The 15,688-nt window shown below is 49.2% G+C and overlaps 2 protein-coding genes across 3 annotated transcripts in view; both read right to left on the reverse strand.

The window, feature by feature from the left end:
- LOC106498320 (uncharacterized) overlaps positions 1–10,900 on the reverse strand; it is a 120,035-nt gene extending 109,135 nt beyond the window's left edge. The window contains exons 1-3 of one of the 2 annotated variants that reach the window (XM_013959528.2): positions 8,957–10,900; positions 8,346–8,454; positions 6,433–6,498 (exon numbers count right to left, since the gene is read on the reverse strand). In XM_013959528.2, coding sequence (XP_013814982.1) covers positions 8,363–8,454; positions 8,957–9,533 — 669 coding nt within the window. In that variant the 5' untranslated portion in view covers positions 9,534–10,900 and the 3' untranslated portion in view covers positions 6,433–6,498; positions 8,346–8,362. Of the gene's footprint in view, positions 1–6,432; positions 6,499–8,345; positions 8,455–8,956 lie in introns of those variants that run through there. The other variant, XM_067301757.1, reaches the window with a different exon arrangement.
- A 677-nt stretch (positions 10,901–11,577) lies between these two features.
- RPL35A (ribosomal protein L35a) lies at positions 11,578–15,647 on the reverse strand. Its single transcript, XM_067301759.1, has 5 exons — positions 15,584–15,647; positions 15,090–15,131; positions 13,754–13,906; positions 12,528–12,672; positions 11,578–11,636 (listed from the first exon to the last, which is right to left on the reverse strand). Exons 2-5 carry the CDS (start codon positions 15,098–15,100, stop codon positions 11,613–11,615), a joined length of 333 nt encoding a protein of 110 aa, XP_067157860.1. The 5' UTR covers positions 15,101–15,131; positions 15,584–15,647; the 3' UTR covers positions 11,578–11,612.
- Positions 15,648–15,688: the final 41 nt, after the last annotated feature.

Here is a 15,688-nt window from a genome sequence, read left to right on the forward strand (position 1 = left end):
CCCTGCAACTTTTCCCATGCTGCTTAAAGAGGAAAGGGTGCTGGGGAACTGCCAGTACAGCTGGAGATCAAGTTACGGAAAAAGCTACAAGATACTCAGAGGAGGAAATAGCCCAGTGCCCTCTGAGCTTTAATCAGATAAAGGCCCCAAACTCCCTTCACCCCAAACAGGTAATGTCTTGTTGTGAGAACCTGGGAGGGTATAAATGACTCAAAGGTGCCAACAGCAGGAATCATGTCTGCTGGTCTCTCTCTGAGGCTGTCCAGAGTCAGACCATTTCTGCAGCACGGACGAATGAGGATGAAAGCAGGGCTGAAATCTGAGTGGCAGATCAGTGATTTCCAGCGGGTGCATCAGAGCACACATGCGTGCCACGAAGGCGCTGAGCCGGCTGGCCCGCTCCCTGCCTGTCCCCGCGGTGACCCATCGAGCTGGCCGTGAGCCGGCCGCCACCACAGGCAAGGGACACGCTGGTCCCCGGGCACGCCAGAGCTGGGGCAGCTTGTGAAGGTTGCTGTGTGCTGCTGATTTTAAGCCAGGAAAAAGCGTGCCCCAGGTAGGACAGGGTGAGCAAACATTGCCCCACGCTGTCACTGCCGGGGCCAGACTGCCTGCCGGCAGCTTGCAGAGAGACATTCTGCCCTGGCTCCTAGTAAAAGTAACTTACTCATTGACAAGCACTGATAACCAAATCCAGGGAAGATAAAGCAGGAAGGTTAGGCTCCTCTTCCAAAGATCAGGGTCTACTGTCGCAAGAGCCCGTGCTCCCACGCCAGCAAGACAACCCTGAAAGCAGCTGTCAATGTGCCAGAGCTATAAAGTCAAGCATGCTCCAACAGCCAGGTCTGGCCTTTGTTGTTGCTCAGATTAAGCATTTATAAGGATTTCTTCTCATCTATTTAGAATCCTACTTAAGACCTCTTGGTTTTTGCTTGGAGATAAGCCCTGGGTGCCATCATCACCATGAGTGGGGCCAAGAGCAGCAGGAGGGACAGGAGTGGGTGCTGGGGCCTCCTCCCTGTGCCAGCAGGGCCTCAGGAGCCCACAGCCCTGGGGTTTCTCTCCTCGTACTTCCCCTCCGGCACAGAATTTGGGGCACAGATCTCACCGAGTTTTGTCCAGAAGCCAGTCGAGAGTGGAAGGTCTGCAGGAAGAGCTCCGTGCTGACAGCCAGCGCCAGAAGAGGGAAGGGCTCTTCCCTGCGGGGAACAAGCCAAAGAAAGACTTTCCTTTGACCAGCCTGACCAGGGGAAGCCCAGATTTGTTGAAGCTGCCTCTAAGGAGGCAGGACGTTCCTTGCAAAGAGGCAAAGCAAGAGTCACAGCACATTTAAATCCCACGCAAGCCCGTCGAATTGCTGGCACTGCCAGCGCAGCCCGTGGCGCGATGGCGACAGTCTCAACCTCCCGGCTGCGCAAAGGTCGTTGCAGCGCGGGTCTCACAGGGCTCTTTTCAGCCGGTGCCATGCCAATGACTTGCACATGAACTCCAAGGTGCTTTGGGAAATGGGCTTTCAAGTTAAGAGACCCCCAAAGTTTATAAAGGTGATTCCTGCAGAAGAAGAGAAGGTACAGAAAAAATAAAATGGTCTTGCTAACTCAGCTCAGAAGGAGCATCGCTGCCTGTTTCTCCTCAGCAGCTCTGAGGTTTAAACTGCCAGCACAACCGCATTTAAAAACTAGTATTTGGGAACGGATGGAGCTGCTCTTTGATGGCAGTTTGCTGCTCCACTGCAATTCTATAGTTAATTTTGGGTGCATATGTTCCACTGCCAGTTGACGCTGGCTGGAAAGGTGAATGTAACCCACAAGACCCAAATAACCCTGTTTACATTTCTTTATTCATTAACAGGGGTAAGATCTAACAGCAAATACAGCTTTATCTTCCTGTTACTTAAAGAGATACAGCTCAAACAGTTTAAAACCAGTCATCAGCTCAGCAGTATTTGTAGTCTCCAAAGCGATTTCAGAGTTCTGGCAGGCATCCGAGCAAAAACACAGGCGTATTTACAAGGCCTGACCCTCCTCCCTTTGCCATCAAACAACAATCTGACAGACACGTTTGTAAAAAATCTCTACAGATTACCCTAAAGGAGGGTAATCGCATCCTTCGCATAGGCCTGTGCCTGTTCAGAGCAAACGCAACATCTGTTCACTTTGGACTTCAAAGGGGAAAGAAAGGATGCTTTGTTCAAAGAAGGAAATTCATCATTTATATTAGTAGTGCCTTGAAGTCTAAAGAAGACCAAAGACCCATTTGATTAGATCCCTGAAGAGAAGCATTTGCCAAGAAGAGCCTCTCATCTGAAGAGAGCAGAGGGAGAAGGCAGGAAAAAGGATTCTCACGCCAGGTTTTGTGATAGCAGCCGGGGCACACGGAGGCTAAACGAGAAAGACAGAGTCGGGGGGAGCAGTAGGCTCCGAGCCCCTGTGTCCGTGTCCCAGTCCAGCTCCTTAAACTCTCCCCCTCAGCAGCCTTGGTGCTAGCGGGGGCCCGGGGAAAAGCCTCGAACCAGCTAGCAGGGGGAGCTGGCTCCTGACAAGCAGAACCTTGCCGAACCTTCCCGCAAGTGCTCTTTCACAGACCCGCTCCCCAAACCTTCGTCCACTTACTGCTGCAGAAAAGCACATCGACATTAAGAGACGCAGGGAAGCATCTGTTTTACTTGTGCAGTGCTACCAGGAGCCTTTCTGCAGGGGGGACCAGCACTGGCTGAGCTCTACGTCCATGGAGACCTCCTGGGCAGGTGGGAGAGAGGGCTGCAGAGGATGCAGAGGATGCAATTGCGAGTGAAGAAAATACCTCAACCCTCTCCTATCCCCTTGCCCTGGACCTACCCAGTTCCACTGACCCATTTCTAGTCTCTGTCCCCTGTTCATTCCCCCATGGCTCCTCCCATCCCCTCCACCGACCTTCCCCAAAGCTCTGCTCAAACCTTCTAGCACCCAAACCTAGCCCCCTCCCCGATTTTCACCCACTGAAGCTTGAACTGGATCAAACCAGACTGGGGTCTGCCCTGTGACAGGTTCGGTCACAACTACATCCAGACTAGACTTCATCCAACTACATCCATAGACTTCGTTATGTCCTGGCTTCCTGCTCCCCAGACCCAGCCACCGCCAGGGCCCTCTGAGGCAGCCCTGCTTTGGGGCACCCATCGGTCCCCTTGCAGTCTGCACCAGCTCAGCCCTGGCCTGGGTCCATCCAAGTCATCACACCCTTCCACGCTCGGCTCAGGTCCTGCCCACGGCAGGTTACACCCCGAAAGCAAACAAACCTGGGAAGTTCCCAACTGCCCTAAGACTCAGGTGCCCTGTACCAGCCTGGGTTCCTGGTGGAGACCCCAGACCTCTCCTGGCCTGTCCCCTCCAGTCTTCTCCTGTCTCCTGCCCCACACCAGTAAGGAATGCCCAAGGCATCTCTGTGAGGCCAGGGGTTTCCCTGAAGCACCATCCCTTTGTGGACAGCACAGAGTAGGAAGGGATCTCTGAAGACGCGGATGGGCGCCAGGCACAGGGCCATGTGCAGAGAGCCCTGGGCACCAGGGGAGTGTGGATCACGCAGGAGGAGGGATGTTGCCACCGTCCCCTCGGAGAGCAATGGAGTCTCCCAGACTGCTCCACTCTGCTACTCCTTTGGGAAGATGTTCACAAATTGGCTGGTGATATATCTGAAATCAGACCCGAGGACTATGCTGTCTCTGCTGGCCTTTTACCAGCTACATCCTAGCGTGTAACCACATGCACTCACACAAACCAGTATGACCCCGGACAACCACACCACCTCCTTTCTACTAACTTTTATTCCAAAGAGGTTTCTGACCCAAAGATTTCCCAACCTCACTTTGCCACCACCAGTCAGTCAAGCTGCTCCCCTCATCACCCATTTCCTTGGATGGTGACAAAACCCTGGGTTTTTGCTCAAGAATGAGTGATTCCCGGGCCCTGCCAGAGACAAGGAAGAAATGGCCAGTGACGGCACTGTCCCTGTCCTCCCAGACTGGGCAGTCCCTGAAATCCAGTGGTGCCAACTGAAAGGAGGCTGGTGCTGCAGTACATCAATAGTCCCATAATTTATAGCTCTGCCTTCAGCTTCTGATGTTTCCCTCAAAAAACAAGAGCAATGCAGGGCCTGGTGGTTAAGCCCTGCCAGGTCCTCAGTTGGACCCTCGCCTTTGATTTGACAACAAGTTGCAGGACCTGGGTCTAGCTGTTCATGGCTACCAGCCTCCACTTATATATCCTATATCTGATTAAGGCCTCCACTTCAGGGCAGAGCCACCTGCACACAGGACCCCAGCCCGGCTGGGGACCAGGAGCCCCAGGGCCAGAGACTCAGCTGGCCCACACGGGGCTCAGCAGGGACACAAGGCACAGAGCCTCCCACCACTGAGGAAGGAGCCCCTCAGGCTGTGCCTTCAACGCCAGCAGTCCAGCCTTTTGTTCACTTACCCTTTGAGAACCCCTTAAAAGTTACCCCAGATCCCATCGATCTGGAGACCTATGGATCTGTGATTGGGGACCACTGCACACAAACACCAGCTCCTTCAACCTCCCATGCACTCCCTCTTACATCCTCCTGTCTCCTTCCCAGGAAATCCCTTCTTGGCATGGGCCAAACCCCCAGGTTCTCAGAGCTGTTCCCTTTACAAAAATAAAGGGCAGATCCATCAGCTTCCCAGGCTGGAGTTGCTCCTATGGGCAGAGTAGGAGAGTTTGGAGCAGCCTGGTCTGGCACTTTTGAGCCCTGAAGGAGGCCAGAGATAACCAGCTGGCGAGGTTCCCTCTTGGTACACTACAGGATTGCTCCGAGGGGCAATTGGACATTGCCTAGCACATAGGCATGCCGCACCAGGTCAGCTAGGAGTGGCACTGGGCAAGACTTTTTCGGAAAAAGTCAAAGCTCTGTCTGGATAGCAAAGCTTGGCTTGGGTGCTGTACTGATCAGGATCTTCTTCCAGAGATAGTATGCAGATGTTCATACACCAGGGCCCATGAGATGGCCGCTCCCTGCTGCTCTTGTAATGTGTGATGCCACCTGAGCAGGGCAGGTTCTTGCCTTCTGCCCTGGGAAGCGACCTGTTGCCCCAGGCAGATTTCTGGGTCACCCAGTGATGCTCCTAACATTTGCCAACATGTTTCCTCTTTGGGGTCTAGCTGAGCTAGCTAAAGAGGTTTTGAGCCACAGCTGCTTGTCACCTGCTTTGTTGGAGCTCGGTGCCCTTTCTGGTCTGGCAGCAGAGCCACTGTGTGAACTCTTCCCTGCTCCATGCCGGTCAAAATAAGAAGCATTCAACATTTAAGTAGCAGGTCTTCCGTGACTTGGCCTCAGACTGCAGCAGGCTGGGGAGCAATCACATCAGCTGAGCAGGCAGCTCCAAGACCCCTGTACATCCACCCAGGATTAGCCTGGGAAGGACACGGGGCCACAGCTTGAGAGCACCCACAGCGCTGTGCCTCTTCTCCTCCTCAGTTGCCTGGGTGATCACACTCCTCACCCTGCCCGCTAGATAAAGCACTGCAGCTGCATCATCCCCACGCTCTCAGTGCCAGCTATGGCGTTTGCCCCTGCACAACGACCCTGTGCTCCCAGGTCCTGGCCAGGATTTCAGCCACGCGCCTCAAGCCTTCCCCTTCCATCAGCAGCGCTTTGCAGTGCAGACTCATCACCCCATGCAGCCATGGCTGGACACAGCGTGAACATGCTGGCACAGGAGAAACTTGAGAGCGCTGCATGGACTGTGTCTGAATTTGCACCGTTAACCACGTTTCTGATGTTACAGGAAATAATAGAAACACAAGATTTCATCAAGGTTACATGCTTTAAGGATGTCCAGATCAGGAGTCTTTTGAAGCCAAACTTTGTGCACTGACAAGCTGCCTGAACTATCCACAGCATAGAGAAAGCATCTTGTCTCAAGGGAGACTATTTCTGCATAGCTTGATACAAAACAATAAGCGTCTTCTTTAAAGACAGGGGGAATTTATCTCAAGGTATCTGATTGCTCTTGGAAAATCTCTTCCAAAAGAGAGAAAGCAGGTCAAGTGCGTCATAATTATGTTCACACAACTGGACAAGGTCATTTTCCTTCCCTTCCTTTAAATCAGGTTTTTACACAGAACCAATGCCTCATCCAAGAGGGCTCCAAGCACCAGAGTCAAGCAAACACCTACAGCAGGGTTATTTTGCTTGGTAAAGTCACAGTATCCTCAAGGATGTGGAAAGAACTCATATTTGTATAGTAACCTGAAGGATCCTTTGCCAGAGTAATGTTGGTTCAGAGACCCCATACCACCTTCAAATCCCACTGCTTCCCTATTATATTGCCCACACCTGCAGTTTCTGCAGGAGCTTCACAGTGATTGTTGTTTGGTACTTTACAGGTTTTATATATATATATATATATGTATATATGTGCACAGACAGGTAAATGGGGGATAAGCAATAGGTTTTAATGTTTCTTTTGGTGATAGTTAAGATCTTACATGGATACAGGATCTGTGAAAAAACAAATTAGAGAAGAAATACACATAAGCTCCAAATGCAAAAATGTACAACTAATCATGGTCCTTGTCATGCCCAGAAAGAGTTGAAGGGAAGTGAGCTGAGCTATTAAATGGGACATTGTTAGACACAAAAACTGCCCACTGCTCCCACACTGCCTCCCATCTGAAGTAACCCATCCCCGATAATTTAACTTGCTGGATGTCAACTTGAACCAACTTGTAGGTAAGGTCAGTTCCCTGTAAAATCCCCTTAAATGGACAGTTGACTAGATGTTGATTTTTTTTTTGTCTTCATGGGTTTTTTTTTTGCCCAGGAGTGAGGAGGAGTGAATATCAAAGTATTATTTTGCTTGCAGTATCTCTAGTTCTGAGAGGATGCTGCTTTATTTTCTGTTATAGAAGGGCTTAGCGATATCATTCTGCACTCAGGTACGTATCAGGAGGGTCTGTCCCTCGCTCCAGATGATTCTCAGTCCCGTGCATGCTGCACATTCAGCCCAAGCCACTCAGTCCTTCCTTCCACAACTGCTACACTGATACCTGCGCAAAGCAGCTCTCAGATTCTGATCTACAGGTTTCAGTGGAGTTTGGGTGAAGACACAGCAAGTTTGGGTGAAAACCCAGCGCACTGAAGGGACATTCACAGGCTGCTCAGGCAGCAAGCACAAAAACACAGCATTAATCACAGCAAGATCTTGCATGGCCAAACACACCTCACTGGGCTACCACGCACACCCAGAGAGGCTGCCTGTGAAGCGTTGAGTTGTAGAGCATGCCATGCACACAACCATCCCCAAACCTTTCCAGTGGGGTTGAGGGGAAGGAAGATCCTATGGACCAAGGCAGTAGAACGAGCTTAGACAGCATGTCCTTGACCCTTCAACTATCCCGGTGTGCAGACAGTGGCCTGGGAAAGACCAACGCACTAAGGGCAAACAGCAACACAACAGGAAAGGGGCCTTTATCTTGTTTGTGGTGTCCTGGCCAATAAGCGAGAGCAGGCAGCAAACTTTGCTCTCCCACCATCCTGTGACTGCAAACAACCCCAGGGAACTTCAGGAGCTCTGTGCTGATGGGAACTATGTACCAGGGACCCCTGCATCCAGGCTCTCTGTTGGAAAGATGTCGTCTTAGATCTTACCTTACGCTGTCTTTTACTATCCCAGTTTTGAGACAGTCTAAAATCCAGAGGCAGCTGGCCCCGCTCTGTCTCCCTCCCTGTTCACAGCTGAACCAGCTCAGCAGGATTATAGAGAACATTGCCTTGCTGGAATATCTCATTTCATGCAAAGTGGAAACTCAAGAGATTGCAGTGAGTTTTGACAGAAGTTTCCCGGGGTAGATTGTCCAAACGATGCAGCAGAGAAATCTGAGCTTTGGAGCAAGGACAGCATTATACTGTGGGAGCAGTGTCCCCTTCTGGCAGCAGGCTGCTGAGACCTGCTCAGGATCCTGCCTTGCTGCAGCATCCCAAAGTAAGGGGCTGCCCTCCACCGCAGGCTGAATGTGTGCAGAGTCGCTTAGGATCTGTCCGTCTGCCCTTCCTTGGGTTTTCTGCAGCATCATTCTCAAAGTATTTAAGCCCATTTACATGCCTCCCCCATCCTGTTCTCACAGCTCAGTATAGTTTTGAAGGCAGGGAAGAGGGGGCATCGGAGGCATCTATTCCTCCAAGTTCAGAAACAGTCACGTACATAGGGGATCTCCCAGGCAGATCTGTTTGAATGCACCGGGGTGCACTGAATTCTTTCTGTGCAGAGGGACTGGGCAAATAAGCAAGGCAATATCAGGGAAATACTTCTACAAAGGGGCATCTAGGTGAACAGAACTAAACCCCACCTGCTGGATCCTGCTGCCTAAGAGAGCCCGTCCTCAAATTGTCTTCGGTATCTTGTGTCGCATGTAGTCAAGCTGAGCCAAATGGTAACTGGATCCTGGGAGGTGATTTCTAGGGGAGGAAATGCACATGATAGAAGTACAGTGTGCATCACACCAGCGATAGCTTTGGCCTACAGTTCATCCCCCAAAACTGGCATATGCCTCCCTGACGAAGAACGCAGGGTCAGTGGGACTCTGCAGCCATTAATGCAACCACAGAGAGCCCCAGTGGTGGAGTCAAGGCTGCAGTTCTCACACTGAACAGCCCACATGTTTTATAGCAAGGAACAAGAGCCACCACATTCCAACTTGGGACACAAAGTTGCCTCCTACTCATGTTTTCCACCCCCAACCCAGCATTTCAAGCCCTCGTTGTCATTTCCAGCTCACATTGCCAGCAAGGCCCAGCTCAGCTTCCTAGTTTCCTTCCCCTCCTGCACCTCAACCCAGTCACCAAGTATTGATTTGGTCTATGAAGCCCCTCAAACCCTTCCATGCCTGAGCTTAAGCAACTGTGATCTGGTTTCCAAAAAGCCTGTCTCCCTTGTCCCTTGCCTCCATCCCCAGGATACCTTCACGGCCTTTTAAGACTTCTCTCAGTGCTCTGCACGCAGCTCTCTCGACCTCCAGGATACCATCAGGCTGGCCTGGGCTGTAAACTGCTGCCTCTACCACGAGCTCCTGGAAAGCCCCATCCAGCAGACACTGCATCCTCCTCAGCGCTTCCACTGTCTGTTCTGGCTGCCTCTGTGGGTCTGGCTGGATCACCACCAGCACCAGCACAGCCGGCATGCTGGGGAAGAGGCTCCTTAAGTTCCAGAGAGTTTCATCCAGGTGATCCCACTGCATGAGGTGCTTCAGAGTGGTGGCTTGCCACAGCATGAAAGCCAGCTGTGGCTGTGGCTGTGGTTCTTGTTCCTCCTCAGTCATCTCTTTCTGCTGGAGTTTAGCCCTGAGGTCAACCGCACCAAACAGATCCTGGGCAAAATCCATCAGCACCAAAGGGGATCTTTCGTGGGCATCGTCCATCTCCATCACCAGCAGCCGACCGTTCCGCTGCCCCACCGTGTCCAGCAGGTTGAGGAGCTCCCAGTGGGTCGGCTCCACAAGGGAGTAGGCAGTGGGCTCCCCGGGCTGCTCTGATGCCATAGCTTCCTCCCACACAAGTAGTTTCTACAAGCACTGCTGGGGAAAGGAGTGGGGTATCCCCTTGGGAGCTGTAGCAAAGGCACATGCACTAAACAGGCCAAGCCTGCTTCTCTGAGTAGCTATCATTTACAGGTAAACACACTGGTTTAAGGGGGACTAAATGAACACAACAGGAAGTAGTTGTTTTGACACAAGGAGGTCCCAAAATTTTAGCCACGAGCTATTTGATGCTTGACCTCCCAAGAACAGGCTTTGTGCCTTAGCAGTCCTGTAGAGCAAAAAAAGAGGATATGGGAGGAGAAAGAAGAGATCTACTATATACCTGTGGGCATCCTGTCTCAAACCCAAGAGCACTCATTCCCTTCTCATCAGCAGAACCCAAATACACAATAGGGACCAGAGTCCTACTCACATGCCGTTACAGCTCAATTCACCTACTACAAAGCTTCCTCTTTGTTTTTCTGGTACAGCCTAATGCTGGAAATTTAACTTGTATTCCACCCTGTCCCTCTTTCAATTCTATCTGTACAGCTTGTTGATATTCACCGAAGAATAAAGCCCTGGTTGACCTGACTCAGCATCCTGCAAGTTGCACACTGTATCAAGTTTCTTTTCACCCATGTAAAAGCTGCAGCTTTCCATTGCAAGTGCTCCCTTGCTGTTGGAGAAAGCAGTGTTAACAGATAAGCAATGAAAAACTGCTTTAGCTTTCTGAAGCAAGGCCAGGGAAACAATTAATGTACCATAGGTGTGCAGTCAGGTTCAAAGAGCTGGTGTTTGAGTGGCAATTAAAAAAAAAATACCTTCTTCAATTACCCAGTAATATAATCTGAATACACAAGGCTACCCCACCTCCTTCAGAAGGAAGAGGATTATTAACAGAACACCAGCCCACTGCAAGAGGTCACCTGCAGAATGCAGGAAACAAGCAGAGCCCCCAGCCCAGAGGGGCTCCTTGCCACAGGCACACAGCAGGGCTGCGCAGGCAGCAGGAAGCTCTGGCTCACATGAAAAGAGGGATATGTGCGACCGGAGGGGGACTGGACAAAGCCAATTCTTAGCCACCTGGTTGGGGCAACTCACCTGCCTCAGCGACCAGGGGCGTTTTCCTAATGGCCCTGAAATTGCATCATACAAGGCATATCACCCGCCCGCCTACTGTATTGATGGGTCATTTTGGGAGGAGGGCAAGACTATGACATCAGTAACCATGTCAACCTGCAGTTGTCTGAAACGTCCCTTAAAATTACCTAGCATTTTTGAGGGATGTACTCAGAATGTCTCCCCAAGACTTGCATTTTAAGAATCTTAAGTCCATTTTCACCACATCCTTGTTCAACAAACATTAAAGGACTCATGAAAGTAATATAGTCTTATATGTAAAGATACTCCCACCCACCCTCTCCCATTAAGTTTTGTGATAAGGCAGGCCAGGAAATCAGCAACTATTAATACTCATGCACTACAGAGCTGTATGTGATAAAAACTGAGACAGGTATGCAACTAAATTACACAGAGCAGATGTTAATAACATGCATACTGCCCAGGATACCTGCAGTCTCATTCTTTGTGATTCTACTAAAACAACTACTTTTAGATGAGAGCTAGAAGGATTTACACCTGCAAGGATTTAAATCTCTATATAAACATATATCAGTTTTGTCTCAATAGCAGTCTTCGCCTAATACAAGAGAAACAGAACTTTAAGAGGTTTCCCTCTACTAGGCAGGTAAGGAAATATTTCTCATGTTCTACATAAAGCTTGTGTGCAGTTTACAAAGTTGCAAACATTTATTTTTCAGCTTTGTAAATCACTCAGATTCCATGATGGGAGGTAGAGACAAGTCACAGTAAAGACTGCTAGTTATTTGTCTTTAGGATGTAGTCTGCTCCACGAATACCTTGCCAAGGATAGATCAAATCTCCATTTTAACACCTAGCTCAGACTCACTACTACATCACTGTGCCGTAGATTCTGATATGCTACCGAAAAAAAGAAAAAATCCTTCAGAACAGTTAGACAGAAAAAAACACTGTGCAAAAATGAAACAGATTCTGCATTTTATTTCCAATAAAAATTTAGATCCTAGATGGATACAGCATCTGTAAAAAACAAACAAAATAATGTTAGAAATCTTGTTACTGTACTGTTTTAAACACAAGTCTTGCAGTTGCATTCTATAATCATGGATCTCCAACTCCTGCAAAAGCAAGCCCTCAATTTACACAGAAGAGGTGCAAGAATGAAAAAAGTGTAGCAAAGACATGAAGTACCACTTTCCTGGTAGACAGGTTCTCCCCACTGCAGTCAGCCCTTCTGCACACTGAGAGGAAGAGATACTCATGGGCCTAGTTTCTTGATTTAACCATGCTGCTGGTACTGTGCTTTTTGGAAGGCACAGGAGAAAGATGGAAAGGAAGGATTGCATCTTTTTGATGCTCCTTTTGACAGTATCACTGTGAAGATATTGCATGAAAAGTCTGGGTGACGGCTCAAAAGGGAGAGTTTCATTGAAGCCTTGTGACTAAAATATAAATTATGGAACAGGTCTTTGGCACCAGACTGCAGAGCCCTCAGTGAAAACATTTGGGAGAGAAAAGGAAAAAAACTGATGTCATAGCTCCCTTGCCAATAGGAGGAAATGGAGGACAGGAAGTATACAAAAAGTATGTGTACAAGATTTAGGGAAGAGAAATCAAAATAGCTTTAGAAGGGAGTTGAGGAAGAGTTTAGGAACTTAAAAAGCCTTTGCAGTCAACTTGACTAAGCATACAAAACTCTCGACAATGAGACCAACCCTCTCAACACAAGAACCCAGGGCTAAACCTCCTCTAGCTCCAAAAGGAGCGCTTACCACGGGGCCATGCTGAATATATAGCAGCAACAGAACAATGTCATATATATATTCCAAGCTCTCCCTCATACTCTGCCGGATTAAAATGCACCCCCAAAACTATCAATAAACATCTTGTTGCTAAAATAAATCCACTTACCACTCGGATTCTGTGTCCAATGGCCTTGGCGGGAAGGTTGGAACGGAACTTGGCACGAACCATGCCACTGTTCCCATGGGCGCGGGTTACCTTCCCCCAAATTACTCGTGTCCTGTTGGGCTTACCGCCGGGGGTTACAGTGTTGCTAGGGAAACAGGAAAAAGACAACTTCTGAGTACTTAAGTCACGACTGTGCAAGACTGATCAATGATGAGGCAGACAATGCAGCCTCTTTAAGGCACTTCCATAATTTTATTCCAGTCAGTTTTAATTGGACTGACTTCCACTTTCATTTACCCTTGGAAACTGTTATGCCTGGAATTTTCACTATGCCCTCCAAATGGAGGGAGTATTGTGGCTAGTAATTTATCAGCAGCTCTACTGGAGAGCTACTAATGAGACAACCTCAAAGAGGAGAAAAAAAATCACTGGATGTTACAATAATCAAACCAAAAACTCGCAGGTTTTTATTACAAAGAAAATGTAACATCTTATTTCTAAGACTTCTCCAGACACACCAAAGGCAGGAGTGGCCTATAGACTGGCACTGGTATAGACTGCAAAAATTGCTTTAAAAGAAAAGGCATAAGCCACCTTGGAAATGAAGGCGGACATGCAAACAGCCTGACCAATTTTGTTGAAGGCAACTCTGAACCCCAGTGTCTAGCTCTCACAATTACACATTAAGAAGGAGGACATAAGCAACTACTCTAAGGCCTCCACAAACACCAGTACAGCAAAAGTGACAGTGCTCTGACACGGACATACAAAAAGCAGCTCAGGATTCAAACTCCTTCAGGTTGCATTCCAGGCTTCATGTAATGTTCTTCTGCCATTTAAGCATTCAAATGTCACAGTGATAGACATCAATTCAGGTAACTCCAATTTACTGCATTATCAACTTGCCTTCAGCTTTGCCAGCCTCAGAAGCAAATTTGTTCTTATCCCACTTGTTAATATATTGCTTATAACAGCAAAACTATTTCATATAATTGCATGATCTGAATTAACAACACATAGGTCACTTAAAGCAAAAATACACCAAAAAAACTTTAAATTGAGACCAACCAAGGAAACTACTCTACAAAATACTCCATGGACAGTCTGTTGACAAGTTCAGCTCAACTTATTTTTGTCACAGCAAGAAATGACTGCTCACATCCTGGCATCTGCAAAAGTTGGTATAGGAGTTTGCTGATTTAGCACAACAATGAAGAGTTACTTACTTTTTAGCTTTGTATACATAGGCACATCTTTTGCCCAAGTAAAACTCTGTCTCCTGGCGGGCATAAACCCCCTCAATTTTCAGAAGGGCAGTGTGCTCCCTCTGGTTTCGGAGGCCACGTTTGTAGCCAGCAAAAATGGCCTTGGACCACAACCTAAAAAACATTGAAAACATTGACAAATTATAAATCACTCCAGAGTATTAGATGTAAAAACAAATAAAGTGCTGTTTCAGAAGAAACTATTTCTACACTAGTAGAAATTTAGTTGAGGAAAAAAAGTTTTATTTTAATAGATTTCTACAAATCCTTACAGCCAGTCAATGGAGAAAAGTTAAGTATCCGGAGCCTGAAGCATTTAAGAACTTTATAATCTTTTTTGTTACAAACTTCTCCTTGTACTGTAGGCTTCATACTAAGACTAAAGTCATTCAACATTAGTACGTGTTATATTTTCAAACATTTGCAAACGGTCTGTTTCTGAAAAGGGTAAATATTATTGTTTTCTAATACACTACGCAAACTTGACAGTCTCCTGTGCTGTAGAACTGCTACAGGCAAAGATATTAACTGCCGCCCATCACAACTCAACTTTGCAGCCTCAAAGGAATTAACTACAGTCGCTGGGGACAGACAAACACAGTCCTACAACTCCATCCACATACATTGGACAAGCTACATTATACTATTGCCTCAACAGTTTTTCATGACAAACACCTGTTTGTCCTCAACACTTCAAGCAATTACATGGCTGATTCTATATATCACACAGAAAATATGACTAGTCTCTACTGCATCCAGCAACTGGCCCATAATATAACAATGTCAAACAGAATTATCCAGCCCTATCTCCCACATGCACATCAGATAAACCCCGACATATTAAAACATTGTGATTCAGTTTCAACCACTCCATCACATGCAGTATCAACACTCTGTACATCCATAAGAAATATTTCAGTGTAACAGTACCTCCCCTCCCCCTTACTTAACAAAACAGTATGAGAAAACCTATACCGTACATTGAAGGTTCTTAAACATCACTGCATTAACATTCAGCATCAAAAGCCAGGCACTGGAAAGCCTAGCACCTCATATGAACAATTGCAAGCAGTTTAAGGTAGTGGTTTTAAAACACAGAGAAACAACTACAGCCGTTCAACAGAGCAGGCACAGCACGATACTGTACAAAGAACTTGTCCTGAAAATAAGAGCAGCTATGGGAAAAATGGACCACTGTTTGACGATGCACCCTCGGAAATACTCAGTTTACAAGACCACCTGTCAAAATCGCGCCTGTAACAGCGAGCCGAGACCCACCTCGGGGCAGGGCACTCACCTCCCGCTCATGGCGTCCTCCTGAAGCCCTAGTCCAGCAGGCCTAGAAACGACACATAAGCCATGAGCTCCGCGGGCCGGCAGCTCCCCCGGCGGCGCCTCCCTGCCGGGCGGGCAGCAGCCGCCTCAGCCCCCTCCGCCGGGCCCGGGCCGCCCAGCCGCCACAGCCGGCGCCACGGCCGGCGACAGGGGCAAAGCGGCCGCCAGTCGCCCCGAGGCGGGTCCTGCCGCCCGCGGACCGCGAGGGGCGCCCGGGTCGCCCGAGCCCCCCTCCCCCCCCCCAGAACGGGAAGGTCCGAGCGCCTCGGCCCCCCTCAGCTGCGGGTTCCCAGCGCCGCCCGGAACCATCCGCCGCGCATCGGCGCCATCCTGCCCGCCGCCGCCTCCGCTCGGCGCCGGCCGCAGCGCCCCGAGTGCCCCGCGCCCGCCGGCGGCCCCATGGCGGGGGAAGCTTCCCCCGGCCCCGCGCCCCCCCTCCGCCGCTCCCCGCCTCACCCCCACGGCGCCCAGCCAAGATGGCGGCGAAAGAGGGAAGAGGCGCGCGGCCTGCCGGGATATGAGCCGGAAGGACCCTCCCGCGGGCGGCCATGGCGCCGCCTG

This window comes from Apteryx mantelli, chromosome 9 (assembly GCF_036417845.1).
Source record: "Apteryx mantelli isolate bAptMan1 chromosome 9, bAptMan1.hap1, whole genome shotgun sequence".
Lineage (NCBI taxonomy): Eukaryota > Metazoa > Chordata > Aves > Apterygiformes > Apterygidae > Apteryx > Apteryx mantelli.